General features: G+C 47.8%; 2 protein-coding genes across 5 annotated transcripts in view; one reads left to right on the forward strand and one right to left on the reverse strand.

The window, feature by feature from the left end:
* Positions 1–8,186, forward strand: part of Bltp3a (bridge-like lipid transfer protein family member 3A) — a 59,688-nt gene extending 51,502 nt beyond the window's left edge. For 2 of the 3 annotated variants that reach the window (XM_075979675.1, XM_075979673.1), the window contains 4 exons: positions 1,749–2,011; positions 3,740–3,848; positions 3,969–4,069; positions 4,412–8,186. In XM_075979675.1, the coding sequence (XP_075835790.1) occupies positions 1,749–2,011; positions 3,740–3,848; positions 3,969–4,069; positions 4,412–4,537 (599 nt within the window). In that variant the 3' untranslated portion in view covers positions 4,538–8,186. The remainder of the gene's footprint in view (positions 1–1,748; positions 2,012–3,739; positions 3,849–3,968; positions 4,070–4,411) is intronic. The other variant, XM_075979674.1, reaches the window with a different exon arrangement.
* A 779-nt stretch (positions 8,187–8,965) lies between these two features.
* Taf11 (TATA-box binding protein associated factor 11) lies at positions 8,966–17,406 on the reverse strand. Of its 2 annotated transcripts, none has more exons than XM_075979684.1 (6): positions 17,248–17,406; positions 15,839–16,629; positions 13,222–13,370; positions 10,887–10,974; positions 10,314–10,410; positions 8,966–9,542 (listed from the first exon to the last, which is right to left on the reverse strand). In XM_075979684.1, exons 2-6 carry the CDS (start codon positions 16,007–16,009, stop codon positions 9,412–9,414), a joined length of 636 nt encoding a protein of 211 aa, XP_075835799.1. In that variant the 5' UTR covers positions 16,010–16,629; positions 17,248–17,406; the 3' UTR covers positions 8,966–9,411. The 2 variants fall into 2 exon arrangements, with proteins under 2 accessions (XP_075835799.1, XP_075835800.1); XM_075979685.1 differs by having other exon boundaries at positions 17,309–17,396.
* Between the last annotated feature and the right edge of the window lie 84 nt (positions 17,407–17,490).

Raw genomic sequence — 17,490 nt, forward strand, 5'->3', positions numbered from 1 at the left:
ACCACTAAAGCGGGGTGCTCCAGCTTCTCTGGGTAGCGATTCTAGACCACTAAAGCGGGGTGCTCCAGCTTCTCTGGGTAGCGATTCTAGATCACTAAAACGGGGTGCTCCAGCTTCTCTGGGTAGCGATTCTAGACCACTAAAGCGGGGTGCTCCAGCTTCTCTGGGTAGCGATTCTAGACCACTAAAGCGGGGTGCTCCAGCTTCTCTGGGTAGCGATTCTAGACCACTAAAGCGGGGTGCTCCAGCTTCTCTGGGTAGCGATTCTAGACCACTAAAGCGGGGTGCTCCAGCTTCTCTGGGTAGCGATTCTAGACCACTAAAGCGGGGTGCTCCAGCTTCTCTGGGTAGCGATTCTAGACCACTAAAGCGGGGTGCTCCAGCTTCTCTGGGTAGCGATTCTAGACCACTAAAGCGGGGTGCTCCAGCTTCTCTGGGTAGCGATTCTAGACCACTAAAGCGGGGTGCTCCAGCTTCTCTGGGTAGCGATTCTAGACCACTAAAGCGGGGTGCTCCAGCTTCTCTGGGTAGCGATTCTAGACCACTAAAGCGGGGTGCTCCAGCTTCTCTGGGTAGCGATTCTAGATCACTAAAGCGGGGTGCTCCAGCTTCTCTGGGTAGCGATTCTAGATCACTAAAACGGGGTGCTCCAGCTTCTCTGGGTAGCGATTCTAGACCACTAAAGCGGGGTGCTCCAGCTTCTCTGGGTAGCGATTCTAGACCACTAAAGCGGGGTGCTCCAGCTTCTCTGGGTAGCGATTCTAGATCACTAAAGCGGGGTGCTCCAGCTTCTCTGGGTAGCGATTCTAGATCACTAAAACGGGGTGCTCCAGCTTCTCTGGGTAGCGATTCTAGACCACTAAAGCGGGGTGCTCCAGCTTCTCTGGGTAGCGATTCTAGACCACTAAAGCGGGGTGCTCCAGCTTCTCTGGGTAGCGATTCTAGACCACTAAAGCGGGGTGCTCCAGCTTCTCTGGGTAGCGATTCTAGACCACTAAAGCGGGGTGCTCCAGCTTCTCTGGGTAGCGATTCTAGACCACTAAAGCGGGGTGCTCCAGCTTCTCTGGGTAGCGATTCTAGATCACTAAAACGGGGTGCTCCAGCTTCTCTGGGTAGCGATTCTAGACCACTAAAGTGGGGTGCTCCAGCTTCTCTGGGTAGCGATTCTAGACCACTAAAGCGGGGTGCTCCAGCTTCTCTGGGTAGCGATTCTAGATCACTAAAACGGGGTGCTCCAGCTTCTCTGGGTAGCGGTTCTAGACCACTAAAGCGGGGTGCTCTAGCTTCTCTGGGTAGTTGCTTCCCACAGTCATTCCAAGTACATGGTTCTCGCCTCAGGGAAACTCCAGATGGTTCTCTGTGGCACTGTGGAGGGCTTAGCATGGATGAGTGACAAATGTGAAGGCCACATCTAGAGAAGGAGATGCTTTGTTTGAGGTTGTAGGCCTTATGTTCAGTACTTTCCCTGCACCGTTAGCCCAGTGTCTCAAATCCAGGCAAGGCCTTTTGCTGCCCCTGTACCTTGAGGGGCGTTCTAACAAAAAGCCTGACTCAGACTGCCCGACTGCAGACCTCACTTCTGCTGTATACAGCTGTGTGACTTTGGGCTAGTTACTCTCTGTGGCTTAGTTCACGCCTGTGAGGTAGGATGGTTCTGCTATGTTGGCATAGGGTTGTGTGTGCTAGGCGTAGGGGAGTGCTTACACTAGTCCCTGTATTAATGTGTTTCCTCAACTCTCTTCTCAAAGGCACAAGCTTCCAGGAGTCCTCAAATCTGAAGACTGGCCGCATCAGGCCTGCTGTGGGCCTGCGCTTTGAGGTGGGGCCTGGTGCATCTGTTCATTCCCCATTGGCCACACAAAATGGCTTCCTGCGGTTCTTACTTCGGGGCTGTGACCTGGAGCTTTTCACCTCAGTGCTTAATGCTCTGGGGCCTTTCTTGGAGGATGAGGACGTCCCAGTGGTAGTCCCGATGCAGCTTGAGCTCCTGAACTCCAGTGTTACCCTCAAGGTGAGAGGGACCTTGGTGTTTGCCCTGGACTCTGTAGTGGCAGTGCCTTTCCTGTCACCTCACAGTTCTGTGACTGAGTGAAGGGGGACGGGGATGGGCAGCACAGGTCCAAGTCTAAATGGTAGGAAGATGGCTCAGCTGGTAAAGCGTCTGCTGCTTAAGTGTGAGGACCCGAGTTTAGATTGCTTCTCATAAGTTAAAAAGACAAGAACTTTCCAGAGTCTTGCTAACCAGTTCACTGAGCTTCAGTTTCAGTGAGAAACCATCTCAAAAATAGTGTTGAGAGAGGGCTGGAGTGGCAGCTCAGTGACTAAAAGTGCTTCCTGCTCTCGCAGAGGTCCTGAGGGTTCTTTCCAGATCCACCTGGTGGTTCACACCATCTGTTACTCCAGTTTTAGGGAACCTGACTTCATCTTCTGACAGGCATTTGCATGGTACATATACATACATGAATGTAAAATATTTATACACAAAGTGAACCTTAAAAAAAAGTAAGGAGGAGCATGATTGAAGTAAGACGTCTTGGCCTCCACATGCACACATGTGAACATGCACGTGAACACATATGAATATGAACACACGCACACACACTCAAAAAGCCCAGGCCATTTGTAATCCTAATCCTGTCTTTGTCATGTAACCCATGTCAAGCTCCTGGTGGTGTGACTCTCAGTCTCGCCGTCTCTAGGACTGGTGGTGTGACTCTCAGTCTCGCCGTCTCTAGGACTGGTGGTGTGACTCTCAGTCTCGCCGTCTCTAGGACTGGTGGTGTGACTCTCAGTCTCGCCGTCTCTAGGACTGGTGGTGTGACTCTCAGTCTCGCCGTCTCTAGGACTGGTGGTGTGACTCTCAGTCTCGCCGTCTCTAGGACTGGTGGTGTGACTCTCAGTCTCGCCGTCTCTAGGACTGGTGGTGTGACTCTCAGTCTCGCCATCTCTAGGACTGGTGGTGTGACTCTCAGTCTTGCCATCTCTAGGACAGCTGGGGCTTTGCTCTGCCTATTGCACCTCACAGGAATGTGTGAGTGAGCTTGCAGGATGGGTCAGTGGCTAAAAGCACTTGCAGCCAAGCCTGAGGACCCAGATTCAATCCCTGGGACTCACATTACCATGTGAACCTACTCCCACAAATTGTCCTTTGATCTCTACATGAGAGCCCTGACATGTATACACAGACATACATACACAGAGACACACGTATAAATAATAAATGTGATTAAAAACAGAAGAGTATCTGGAGAATCAGTGACGTCAAACTGTCCTGAGCTGGATGGTAGAGGCATGGGTATATTCCCTTGAGCTGGGTGGGTAGGTGTAGAAGGAGCTGTGGGCCGCTTCCCTCCCGCCACATGGCTCCCGCATGGCTAGCTTTACACCCAAAATAACAACACACAAATTGTATTCTTTTAAACACTGCCTGTCCCATTAGTTTCAGCCTCTTATTGGCTAATTCTCACATCTTGCTTTAACCCATATTTATTAATCTTTGTAGCACCATGAGGTGGTGGCTTCCTGGGAAGGATCTTAACCTGCGTCCATCTTGGAGAGGAGAGCTATAGCGTCTACCTCACTTCCTTTCTTCCCAGCATTCTGTTCTGTCTACTCCGCCTATCTAAGTTCTGACCTATCAGGCCAAGCAGTTTTCTTCATTAATTAACCAATGAAACAACAGATAGATAGAAGACCCACCTACATCGCGTAGGTCATGTGGTTCCCCTCTGTCCTTCAGGATGATATCCCTCCCATCTATCCAACGTCCCCTGGCCCTGTTCCCATCACTTTGGCAGTGGAGCATCTTGTGCTGAGACGGAGTGACGACGGTGTCTTTCACCTTGGTGGTGAGTTAGTTTTCTTGGCTTCTCTGCTCTGCCCTTTTCTCTGATAAGTCAATCTAGTTGACAGGTAGGAACTGTCGGCTATTGGCACCTATTTGTCACTTAACATGGTTATTTCTCCAGCACCTGCTCAGGACAGACCACTGGATGAAATACCCGAGAAGCAGCAGCTCCCACAAGAACAGGTACTCCTGGTGCCCACAGGACAGGATTTGGGACTGCAGGTGAGGACCTGACCTAATCTTCCCATAAACCTCTAGGGCTCTAGAGAGTTGCAATTGTGGAAGCAATAAAACTCACATGTCTAAAAGGTCACTGTTGTGTGCAGCTGGTGGTGTGGCCTCCAGTCACCAGCAGGAGCTTCTGGAAGAGAGGATAGAGGCTGTAGACAGGAGCTGGTGGGTGTGGCCGCAGCTCTTCCTATGCCTGTAACTGATGAGCTCCGCAGAGGGAGTTTCAGTCATTGCCCCAGGGCTTCTGTTGAATTCTCCCTCCCCAGCCTCATTAGTGGTGGTGGTTGCAAGGGTATTGCTATGTTCCCTAATTGTGAGCTACTTATCTTCCAGGAGAAAGACTTGCCTACCCTACAGCAAGAACTTATGGACACCAAACAAGCACTGGCCAGCGCCCACCAGGACAGAGAGAAACTTCTCCAGGAGATTAGGAAGTACAACCCTCTCTTTGAGCTCTGACAGCAGCTCACCCATCTGTGCCAAGGAGAGAGGCTATCACCAGCAACAGCACCACCTAGGACAGAGGTGCCGAAGAGCCAGCAGAGCCGGGAGGGAGCACCCTCGTGTGCTTCCTGCTGGCTGCTAGGCTGGGTGGAGGACCGTGGAGAGCATGGCTGCATCCAGGAACTGGGATAGCTATGTACCTGGCCCTGCACCATATCTTGCCATTATGTAGCCTTGTAGCCCTCTGCGTACTAGAGGAATCTTCTCTACACTGTAGAGCATCTCACATCCTGGTTTCATGGCAGTGATGTTTGCTTCCTTTATGGTGTGTGTGAAAAGTGTCCATCTGAGTCATGTGCACAGCCACCAAAGATCCCATGTCCCAGCGCTTCCTCTGGCATATCTAAAAAGTCCTTGGCTTGAGTTTTGGAGTAGATCAGGAAATAGCCCAGCCTCAGGGGTTGGGTCAGAGGAGGCCTGAGCTGAGGGAGCAGTGGAGTGGGAGCTAGGCTCATCCCATCTTGGCGATGTCTTCATTGTGAAGCTGTGACTGACTCGGCCAGGTCGTGGTCCCCGACACAGCAGTTGTTAGAGTGCCCAGCTGAGGGCATGCCGAGGTGGGGTACAGTTCTGCCTGCTCCCACAGCTGTGCCTGACAGGCTTCTTTTTGCACTAGGAGTCCCTGGTCACCTGCTTTCCCAGCACTATGACTTTCTGCCTTTGCTATGTCAGCACTTGGTAGTTTGGGAGCTAAACATGTGCTCTGACCTAGTCGCAATGCCTCAGTGTGCTGCCCCACTTCCTGTTACTATGGCTTTTTCAAATCATGCTATTTCACCTTATGTAAATGGTCCAGGTTTCCCCCTGGCACTGTGAGAGAGCTCCCTTTCCTTCTGATGGTCAGAGTTCGGCTCTGTGCTGAGCTCCAGATAGCGCTGGCCGAGCAGAAGCATCACTAACTCTCCAGTGTGGGGAGATGGTCGCTTGTGATGCCTGGGGCTGAGGGCAGGGGAGGAAAAGCACCACCCTGTGTGTTCCGAGGGTAAAGGAAAACATTTAGGAACGAGGCTGCATTTGTTTAGACTTGTAGGACTCAGTCATGTTCTCCATTGAGGCAAATTTCCAGACACAGTTCTTGCAGGATTGTGGTTTGTTACACTTAGGAGACACACTGCAGACTTGGGAACATCTTTTGGAGACATTGTTAGCAGTGAAGTTTCCTTGTTTCAGATTTTTATAAATGACCTAGGACTTTAAATGCCATTAAGTGGTGCTGCTTCTAGACAGTGAAAAGCAGACCAGAAGAGAGAAACACAGCCATAGAAAAGTCACGGTGAGCAGAGTTCTGAGTGTGAAACATGACGCACAGGGAAGGGGTGAGTGGCACACGTGTGTGACTGGACTCCCCCCGGCATTACAATCACTGCAGAATTAAAGATGATGTACATCTGAACTACTACTCCCACGGAAGCGACTCAGGAAAGAATCGAGAGCCTTGCTGAGGGAAGAGGGGCCGCTGTGATGCTGTGTCTGGCTGCGCTCCCAACATCATTAGGACAGTGCTGCCGCCGACAAGAGCCCTGGCTCATGTGGAGCTGTGGGGTGACTTCATCCAACCATTGGGCATGTCTACTGGCTTTATTTCTCTAGAGCACAGAGAAGGGAATGGATGGTCAGAGAACAGGGAGAGCAGTCGGGGGTGTGCCTTGGAAAGTTGAGGGGAGCAGGTGACCACACACTTGGTCAAGAGTAGGGGGAACCTAATCTGGAAACATTATCTCTAGGGCTCTGTCACTGCCTCAGGGAGAAGAAAGCACTTTTAGTCAAGTTAGAAGCTTGAAGAGCTTGTCCGTGTTTCTAAGATTCGTAGAGGGAAAGCAAGAGCCAGTAACTAGGAAATAGAACCATCTAACGTCAGGGTCGCTTGAAGTTCACAGTCACATCCTCATCCCTCCTGCATCCCTCCAGGAGACAATGTCTAACCCTTGGTGTGCTTTTCCCTCAGGCCTGCAGTAGAAACACATTGTGTGAAGGATAATGCCTTAATGGCCAGAATATCATGATTTGGAGCTGAGGGGTTTTGGGGTTCTTGTCCATGTGCAAATGGAGTTTTAGTTTATGTGATAGGTTTGGCCTTGCTGTCTAGAAGTCATCCCTGAAGAAACATGATAAAACTATTATTCCGTGGGATTTCAATTATGTCACTTTTTGTAATTCCATTCCCCTGTGCATTGACTCGTGAGCCGTGAAATGGCTGTGTGAATCCTCGGGGTAAGGGTAGAAGACGGTGAAGAGCAGGGCAGTCCTTTTGGAGCTCTGCTGTCAAGTTGCCGTTTGTAACATGAAGTAACACCTCAAGAGAACTTCTGGAGAGACAGCACCACTGTCCCTCCGAGACTCCAGCCACTGCATTGTCCTCTCAGCTGTAAAGCACTTGACGCAGCTGTGTCGCCTGGGATTGTCTAGATGTCCTGTTTACATGCATGTACTGGGAATATGCCTTTGTGTGTGTGCAGTAGAGCTGAGTCCTCTAACTGGGCTGCAGAGATGGCCATCAATGTCTACTTCACTGGAATGACTAACTGAATCTCTAATGGAAAGCCAACATGGGTTCTCTTCCCGTGTATTCTGTGTATTTCCTCTGACCCTTACTGTACCGTGGGCTGTAATCTCCATGTTTCTGTACTCTGAAGGAATGGTACCTGTGTGTGAACTAGAAAAAGATGAGACCACATCTCACAGATGCTGTGACTCAAAGAGATGGAACACTGCAAGGAGTTCTCCTGGGCAGGAACTTCTAGATTTCTAACATCAGCGACTCAGGCCACAGAGTTGAAAACAGCTGTTTACTACCCAAGCTAGTGGAGTAACATCTGGTCGAGAGCCATGACAGATGTGACTTAAGTGACTGACTCTTGGAGTTTCAGAGGCCACACACAGTCCTTAAGGAGACTTAGGGCCTTGCCTAGGTGCCACCAGATCTTCTGCCAGGCCTTTCCATTTCCCCAGTGTAGCTATGAAGAATGAAGAAGCATTTCGCCCCATGGCACAGGGAAGTAACAGTGAGACCTTTCTAGTGGCCAGACTTGATATTATGTTCCTGCCTTATCCATTATCCTTCATCAAAACAGGAGTAGTTCCTACGTGTTAAGAATTTCCTATTGGAGTTGAGAGGGAAAATCTTTTTTGTCAGTTTACTAGTTTTTGGTCAAGATTTAGCCTGAGTCTTACAGCATTCTTTGTGGAGTGCTCCACTGAAGTGTCTTCTGCTTTGGCTAAGCCAATGAGTTTCAATGTAAGCCACAAAAAGTCAGATCTGTCCAATTACATGAGTCTGAGCTGTTTCCCTAACTCAGGGTGCTACAAACAAAAGACTTGCCCAGGAAAGCTTCAGAAGAGAACCGCTTCCAACCCTTCCTGTGACAGTCCGCAGTGGAGGGGAAGCAGGTCAGTGGATTGCCAATTCTATAAGGTAGCCTTACTACTGCTAATCACTGTCAATAAAACGTCACTTCATTCTCTGAGGAAAGCAGTGAGAATGTATACAATGAACTGGAAGCCTAGTCAGTATTGGGAGATTCTTATGTTGCAATATCTGATCAAACCCTGCGTGTACTGGTTCTGTGAACCACCTGAAAAGCAAATTAAAACCTGTTAAGTGGCATTGGTCCGTCTGTGTCTGTTTGTAGGAGGTGAAGCAGGTGAGCTTCGACCTGTTTTTTTTTTTTTAGGTTATTTTTTCCACGCACCTAATTTGGCCTCAAACTCATGATGCTCTTGGCCAAATGTGGGATTTACATGGCTGTAAACAGTGCTGGGAGCTGGGAACATGCCTAGGTTATTTTCATGCTTGCCTGTTAGGCATGGAGACCCTGAGTCTGATTTCCAGCACCGAGTATGGGCACACACCCTAATCCTAGTATTGGGGAGGTAAAGACAGGAAGACCACAAGTTCAGGTTATTTCCTTGACTACATAAATACTCATTTTTAGTGATTTTTGTGTATGTACGCAAATATTTGTCTATGCCTATGGAGGCCAGAAGAGGTACTGCATCCTCTAGTTCTGGAGTTATGGGAAGTTGTGAGTGCCCTGATGTAGGCTGGGAACTGAACTTGAGTCTGAGCTCCTCAGGCCCAAAAGCTGAGGTTCTTGTTTCTTCTCTTCAGGAAAAAAGGCAAGGTGTGGTGACCACCTCAGAACTCAGGAGCCACAGACAGGCTCTGAGTTCAAGGCAGCCTGGTTTACGTAGTGAGTTCTAGACCAGCCAGACCGTCTCAAAAACAGATTTTTTTTTTTCATGAAAAAGCTAAGACTAGTGCCAAGTTTTAGTAGTGGCGTTCTGTGAGCTTGAGAGCAGCCTGCTCTACACAGCGAGTTCCAGGACAGTCAGAGCTACAGAGTTGAGTCCTTGTCTTAAAAATAAACCAAAACAAAAAGCAAGTGGTGTTGGTGCATGCCTTTAATCCCAGCACTTGGGAGCCAGCCAGGGCTCCTTGGTGAAACCCTGTCTTCAAAAACCAAAGTCAAGACTTGTTAGTTTTATTTAGACAATGGAAGAATGATAAATTTTGCCTTCAACAAAATAAACTTTTCCACACAAGTCGGAAAAGTTTAATGGTAACTCCGCAGGAGAGTCTGAAATGTTAACAGCGTGAAGCATGTCACCCTTGTGACTTTATGGCAGATGACCCAAGGTTAAGTTTCTGAAAACCAGAGGCGAGAAACAACCTGGGTTGTAGCAACGTTAGGCTTCGAAGGGAAGCCAGCAGGTTGTCTTTGTCTCTGTTACTGGTGCCTTACAGGTGGACAGAGACACTGACATCAGCACCGACGAGGAAGCACCAGTGCACAGCACAGCTGTGGAGTCTGGACGGCTCTCGGGCAGATCTAGAAGAAGATGATTTTCTTGTGCTTGGAGTTGGGGATCTGCCCCTTAGACTTCAACCTCCGAACAGCCTCCCGCATGTGCTTGGGCTGCAGTGGTGGCATCTCTCCCCACTTCTCACACACATCCAGGGCTGCATGGGGAAAAGAGACAGCTTCGTTAACATAAAGTTTAATAACTTGCCACAGAAACAAACCGATATTTTTCCTTAAGAAAACTTCAAGGGGCTGGAGAAATGGCTCAGTGGTTAAGAGCATTGCCTGCTCTTCCAAAGGTCCTAAGTTCAATTCCCGGCAATCACATGCTGGCTCACCACCATCTGTAATGAGGTCTGGTGCCCTCTTCTGGCATGCAGGCATACACACAGGCAGAATATTATATATATAATAAGTAAATAAATATTTTTTAAAAAAAGTTATACCAATATTTATAATAAAGAAAAAGAAAACTTCACAAAGTCTTATCATGCTGGCTTTAGTTATACCCCACAGGGACCGGGTCACAGCCACAGGAAAGAAAAGGATGTGGCAAGCTGGAGATCAGCAGGGAGAAGCAGCCAGGCTTTCAGGGAAAGCTCTCAGTGGGTATTGCTATCAGGGCATTCTTGTCTTCTTACACTGAATGGCACAAGCAAGGTCTACTGAGGAAAGATACACAACTGTTTTTGTTACCCTGGGCTGACGAGAGGGATTGCCTAGATGGTTTCATCCCTGCCCTCCATCTCCGCCTACCCAGTGATAAAAACTACAAGAGTAGCCATGCTCTCCTCAAGACAAGGCTCCCTACAGGATCAGCTTCTAGTGTGGCTGGAAACTAGCAGAGACCCTTAAATGCCCTGGTGTAGATGCTCTTGAAAGTGAGACCCCCATGAGAGCAAGAATGTTGTATAACCAACAATACTCACCTTCTTCTACTACTTCCCCGACAAAAACTTTAGAAATACCAGACATGGCAATCACAACATTCTGGGACACAGAGGTCCCCGTGATAGACTGGATCAGCTTGGAAGAAAGAAAGAAAAAAGACTGTTAAGATAATCAGTGACTGGCTTTGGAATGTAGTACAGGTGACTGCATGCCACACTGAAGGCTGTGTGCTAAAACTAAGACTATTAGAGTAAGACGCTTTTCCAGAGGACTAGAGTTCAGGTCCCAGCACCCATACTGGGTGACTCACAACCACCTGTAACTGCAGTCAGGAAATGTGATGTCCTTTTCTGTCTTTCATGGGCACCCCCACACATGGTATATACCCACAGAAACGTCAATAAATACAAAAACAGTGCCCCCCCAGCCCCCAAGATTACTATGTGTTATGACTTGCCATGCCTGGCATACAAGGCTGGCCTTGGCCAGATGAGAGAGGCGATTTTATCTTCTCTCCTAGCTAACATTACCTCACTCAGATGAAGACACAGCTGTGGAATTCTACCGTCTTCCTAACACGAGGGGACCACACTGGGGTAGTCCATCCTTACCCTTTTAATGGCTGCTTTAGGGAAAGCTGATCGGCGATACATTTCATAACGGTTCAGCTGCTCCTCAGAAAAAGAAGAGACGAGGATTCTAGACAAAGATTCCGGTAATTAAGTTGGTTAATAAGAATGAATACTAAAGGCATAAGTCAACAAAAGCAAAGCCCCAGACCAAAAACAAACCAAAATGTATCTCACGGAGTTGGTGGCTTTAGCTTAGTGCGCTTGAGGATGGCATCTCCACTCCTCAGGACCTCTGGGAAGAGGAAAAGGGCACTTCCCTTCCCTCAGAGACAGAGCTGCTGCATGTGGCAGCGTGCACCTGCTCCTCCTAAAAGACTTGGCAGTATGAGGACAAAGCACTGTATTCTAATGCTGACTTATTTCACACTGACAGTGAACATCTAATACAGAAAATTCTGTTCAAATCAGGGTTCTTCAATGTTAACAGGTTTAGAGGAAAACATTCAAATTATGTATAGTCTTCAGAAAATTTCTGAGACATGATATACCTCAGGTTAGCTTCAAACTTGAGTTTTTGGTCCTCCTGGCTCCGCCCTCCAGAGGGTGGGATTACAGTTTTACTCAGTGCTGGATCCATCACAGGGCTTCCTGCTTGCTCTGCAGGCAGTCTACAGTAGCCTCAGGGCTAATATTTTAAATTACTGAGTCTATCTTCTATGCCTATATGCTGTATGTATGTGTGTGGGACACATGAAAGACAACTTGAGGTAAGCAGTTTTCTCCTTCCATCATGTAGGTCATGGGTATCAAATTAGGTTGTCAGGCTTAATGGTGAGTGCCCTATCTGGTGGGCTGTATCCTTTCTTTTTTAAAGTATTTATTTATTTATTATGTAAATAAATTGCATGCATGCCTGTGGGCCAGGAGAGGGCAAAAGATCTCATTACAGATGGTGGTGAGCCACCATGTGGTTGCTAGAAATTGAACTGAGAACTTCAATTGAACTTTGGAAGAGAAGGCAGTGCTCTCAACCTTTGAGCCATCTTTCCAGCCTCCTCCGCTTTTTTTTTGAACTTACCTATGTGAGTATGTTTGCGTGTGTGTGTGTGTGTGTGTGTGTGTGTGTGTGTGTGTGTGTGTGTAGGTGCCCATAGAAGCCAGAAGAGAGGGCCAGATCCTTTGGAACATCTTAGCACAGATGGCTCTTAACCCCTGAGAAGTCTCTCTAGCCCCTTATATTCTTTATAGTTAATTCTTTTTTTAAATTATTTATTTTATTGGTGTTTTAGTCTATATATCTGTGTGATGGTGCTGGATTCTGGAGTTACAGACAGTTGTAAGCTGCCATATGGGTGTTGGGAATTGAACCTAGGTCCTCTAGAAGAGCAGTCAGTGCTCTTAACCGCTGAGCCATCTCTCCAGCCCCAATTCTTTTAAATAAATAAAAAGATGGCCAAACCAGTTTTAGAAGATGAACTAAGGGCTGGATAGGAAATTCACAAAAATCCAATGGCCAATCAAGATGGAAGAAAATGAACCTTAAGTATTAATCAAGAAACTTGAAATGATCAACTAAAACAAGATCACAATTTTTGCAGAGGATATGTTGAAGATCCTTTGAAACACATTCATACTAGAGTTTATACAGCTGGTTTATCCTAGAAATGGATGAGATGCAGAGATATGTCCAAAGCTGTAACAGTGTTGTTAAAAGAAACAAAAATTTAAAGACTCTACCTAGAATAGGTAAAGGGGTTAATATGAGCCACACACAGATGAGATACAGCACAACTGGGTTAAATATACAAATATATCCACATATACATTCTTGGAATAGATCCAGCAGCTGAATTTTGGGCCTTTTTTTTTTTCTGGTATTATGAGTTATCTGTAATGAACCCATATCATTGCCACTCTAAAAATCAAGCTTTTTGAAGAAAATGATGACTTTGATGTATAATTACTAATAATGAGAAACACTAAAAGTAACGTTAAAAGCAAAACATTTTGAACATCAATTATTTAATATTCTTATATTTACACATTTATTTTGTGTATGTGTAGGAGCATGTCTATATTTGGAGATCACAGAACAATTTCCAGGGACTGGTTCTCTCCTTACAGTGTTGGTTTCCCAGGATTAAACTCAGGCCATTAGGCTTGGTGGCAGGCACCTTTATCTGGCAGTTTGCTGACCTGAAATTATATCCAGGCATAGTGGCTCATGCCTGTAATCTCAGCACTAAGGAGGCTGAGGCAGGAGGATCAAGAGTCAAGACTAACTTAAACCTCATGAGACCCTATCTCAAACAAGCAGCACATGAGCGTGCAGAGCTGAGTCAGGGCTTCGGAACGGAAGTTAGAAAAGACTCACTGCATCTTCTGAATCTCATCCTCGTCCACCTTCTGCTTCTTCTCTCTCTTCTCCTTGGTGTCCAGTTTCAGCTTTTTGGCTGCAGGAGTAAGTAAGGACGGGTCTTCCCTCTCGACTGCTGTTAGATCTGAGACATCCTGACTCTTGATCTGGAAAGATGGACAGAAACTCTGTTACATGTTTGGCATACTTTTCAGGCTTGGGCAAGGTCAGCAAATGCCCTCCGCTTTCCAGCTCAGTATATCTGTTTATGCAGTAGCTATCTGGTTGTAGGCACTGAGAGGCTGTCTGTCTCCCAACAGAAGATTATCCCAGCTGGAGAGGAAAACGAGCAGTCAAGTCTTCCAGCTGAGATATCCTGTATCTGTTTACCAAGGAGCCAAATCAGCACTCCCCTGCCTCATGCCACAGACATCAGCACAGTCCTCCTTCCAGCATGTGTACTGGGAGCACCACCACCTACAGTGTTCCGACCCTTCCCACTACTAGACTAGAAACTGTTTTTGTTTGTTTTTTGAGACAGTCTCTTTACATAGCCCTGACTGTCCTGGAATTCACTCTGTAGACCAGGCTGGTCTCACAGAAATCTGCCTGCCTCTGTTTCCCAAGTGCTAGGATTTTTTTTTTTCAGAGGCAGGGTTTCTATGTGGTTTTGGAGCCTGTCCTGGAACTAGCTCTTGTAGACAGGCTGGTCTCGAACTCACAGAGATCCGCCTGCCTCTGCCTCCCAAGTGCTGGGATTAAAGGCGTGCGCCACCACCGCCCGGCCCCAAGTGCTAGGATTAAAGGCCTGTGCCACCACCACCAAAGTCTGGAAACATTTTTTCTTTGTGATTTAAGAGAAGGTCTTATTTTGTAGCCGAGGCTGCTGGCACTCCCCTGTCCTGCCTCCTTGCTGGGATTATAGACTTGTACCACCATACTGAGATTAAACTAAAAACTGAGAGATGGCCTGTTGTGGTGGCGCACGCCGGTAGGATTTGCTGAAGGAGGCAGAGGCAGGAGGATCACGAGTTCGAGGCCAGCCTGGGCTACACATTTAAAAAAAAAAAAATAAAAAATAAAAACTGAGAGATGGCTCAGAGGTCATGAGCATTGGCTGCTCTTGCAGAGGATCTAGGTTCGATGACCAACAATCACGTGACAGCTCACAGTCATTTGTGATCTCCAGTTTTAGGGGATCTGATACCTTCCTTTGACGTCCACAGGGACCAGGCACATACATAGCAAACATATGTACACAAAGGCAAAACATCCATACAATAAAAATTTTAAAAAGCTCAAACTTAATGTGTGTGGACTTGCAAGTGTTGACCACAGGGCAATCTTTGTGGAGCTGGTTCTCATCTCCCTTTATGTGGGTTCTCACAGCAAGCCCCTTTACCTGCTGAGTCGTTTTACTTGCCTTGTGCTAAAACCTTTTTAAAGATGTCATTATTTACATTTCTCTCCATATCAGCACTCAACAGTTTTACTCGTGACAGATGTAATCCAAATTCTGTCCTACCAGCTGACCATGGAATCTTAATACCCCAGAACTCACTGCTGTGATTTAACAGTTCCTTTAAAAAGAGATTCATATTTAAAAACTCGGAAATTCAGCGAGGAGAAGTGAAGGCATTATATATTTGATAAACCTTTCAACTTAGTTTCGGTTACTGATCTATACATATTTACCAACCTTTGTGCTTCAAAATTTTGTTTTGTTTTCTTTCTTGAGACAGGGTTTCCCTGTAGGTTTGGAACCTGTCTGGAACTCCGTCTGTATACCAGGCTGGCCTCAAACTCACAGAGATTGCCTGTCTCTGCCCCCCCAAGTGCTGGGATTAAAGGCGTGTGCCACCATCACCTGGCTTGTACTTCAGATCATCAAATTTATTTGTCCTTAACTTTCCTTCTTTCCCCTCGTCTTTCTCCTTTGTTTTTTTTAAATCTTTCTTTCTTTCTTTTTTTTTTTTTTTGAGGTAGTTGGGGTAGAAGCCGGCCTTATTTTGTAGCTCATGAAGTCCTGGAATTTATTACTTCTACTTCAGCTGCCCGCATGAGACATTCAGCTTAAAATTTCCTTCTGAAAACAGTTTTGCTGCCGATCTGTGTCAGGAGAGTCACAAGCTCAAGAACAGTCTGTGTTAGGGAGACGCTCCTCATAAAGAAAATAACAAAATTCCATAAAGTTTTGCTACGTCTTCTTTTTCCTGTTATTACTGTCAACATTTTGAGGCAGTTGCGTTAGGAAGCCCATTCCATCTTATCTACTTGTCACTCCATGAGCTCTCAAAGTCAATTCTAGCTCTAAAGCTCTGAGATTTTATCTGCAGAAATGAAACCTAAAGAACGCTGAGGTTCAACTAGGCAACAATGCTTAGCTTTTGAAGTGGCACAGTCCATGGTTTTGGTGGCCTTTCGAGGCTTCTGGAATTTAGCATCCAAGACACTGGTTCAATGCACTACGAAGGGAGGGGCGGACCGAAGCAGCACCGACAGGTCCTCGTCCTCCCCGCCCCCAGCCCCTCAAGGTTGAAGACACACAGTGACTCGGGGTGAGTTCCAGCTCTAGCTACGGAAGCCAGGAAGCAACCCGGGTGCTCCTCCAGCCTGATCCACAACTGGCACCTACCTCGCTTTCCTCCGCCGCCGCTTCTTTCACGTCCGCGTCTCCATCCCCGTCGGTTTCCTCCGGGATTCCCTCAGTGTCGGCGGTCGCCGGGATCCCAGGAGTGGTCCTCATGTCCTCTGACTCCGCTGGCTCTCCGCCTTTGTCTGTGGGCGACTCCCCAGGGTTGTCCATCGCCGCAGAAGCGGGACAGAGGCCACGACAGGACAGCCAGTTGAAGGAGTGAGAGACTGCGAGCTGACCGGCGGAGCCAGGGCTTATGGCCGGTCGCGCCGTGATGACGTCACCCCACGGCTCCTCGGAAGGATCATTTCCACAAATGCGTTGCTGGCGCAAGAGATTCCTTTAAACCGTGTTTGTTTTCCGGAGAAAGGAATTTTATAAGCGTGGATCCTCCGCTTTAGGGAAGAAGCGTTTTTGAAAGAGCGTGCATTCGTTTGCGGAGAGACTTCTTTTTCTTCTCCTTCCTGGAAATGCAATGCCACCTAATCTTTCTTTGACTTGAGCAAAGTCGGGGAATCGGAGAAAACGCAGTCCCGCCGCTTGCCTAGGGCTGAACAGCTTCCAGCAGGGACCCAGCCTTGTATTTTTCGAAAGATCAGAGACTACGGGCTTGTGTTCACCAGGGAATTGCTAGGGTTTCCCCTCTGTTCCGCAAGCATCTCCAATCCAGCAGCATTTCCAATGCTCTCATTCAACGCCTCAGTTATCCGTCACCTCGAGTCAGTCGCCCCTTCCCGACTACACTTTTTTCCACTCCATCAATACTCAAAATCGGGACTGGTCGTCCAAATCTGACGTAAAAAAAAAAAGTTTGGTTAATTTCACGCCAACTAAGAGGGAGTTCTTCTGACCGTTCCACTGAAGCTGTTTAGGATGGAGCGCGAGGAAAACATTTTTTATTTTAAATTTTTTCATGTGTATCACATGTATGACTGCATGTATGTCTGTGCACCACATGCGATCATGGTATCCTGGGAGGCCAGAAGAGGGTGTCGGATCCGCTGGACCTGGAGTTACAGACTGTTGTGAGGCGCCATGTGGGTGATGGGCATCACAACTGGCTACTCCTGTCCCCACCCCTCTTCCCCCCACCCCTTTTTTTTTTGAGACAGCCTTGGCTGGCCTGGAACTTGCTATGTAGACCAGGCCGACCTTAAGCTCACAGAGGCACACCGCTTCTGCCTCCCGAGTGCTGGGATCGCAGCTATTTTAAAGCTCTACGGTCTTTCCTAAAGGAGGCACCAGAGGACTGGATTTTTCACGTCTGATTCTAGGTCTCCGCCCCTATTCTGTATGTAATCTATGAGTCTTAAATGTAATTGGAAACACAGGTGCGTGTTACCAAATTTCTCTGGCTTCTACAGTGCCTGTACAAATTGTCATATTTCCAGTCGCACGAGGTTCCAAACCTTTGGGAAGGCATGCACGACAGGAGGCTCCCACCGGTGTGCCGCGCGTGTGCTCTCGGACCTGTTGAATGGGCGAGCGCGCTACGGTGGACCCCATCTCCGCAGGGCTCCGCTCGGCCCAGTCACCTGCACGGCGGCCGGAGCCCCGCCCACTAGGTGGGCAAGGAGGCGGGTCGCGGGGGCGCGGTGACGCGTGACGCCGGATCCCGGAAGTGACGCGACTGGGGGGGGAGGCCAAGGAGG

The sequence above is a fragment of the Microtus pennsylvanicus genome, chromosome 7, assembly GCF_037038515.1.
Source record: "Microtus pennsylvanicus isolate mMicPen1 chromosome 7, mMicPen1.hap1, whole genome shotgun sequence".
Taxonomy (NCBI): domain Eukaryota; kingdom Metazoa; phylum Chordata; class Mammalia; order Rodentia; family Cricetidae; genus Microtus; species Microtus pennsylvanicus.

What these genes read in the sequence shown, in the direction of transcription:
- Taf11 (XM_075979684.1), bottom strand. Translation starts at nt 16,009, where the DNA reads ATGGACAACCCTGGGGAGTCGCCCACAGACAAAGGCGGAGAGCCAGCG. An exon ending in CGGCGGCGGAGGAAAGCGAG is followed by an intron (nt 13,371 to 15,838) that starts GTAGGTGCCAGT and finishes CCATCTTTCCAG; the next exon opens with ATCAAGAGTCAGGATGTCTC. An exon ending in CGGGGAAGTAGTAGAAGAAG is followed by an intron (nt 9,543 to 10,313) that starts GTGAGTATTGTT and finishes TTCCCCATGCAG; the next exon opens with CCCTGGATGTGTGTGAGAAG.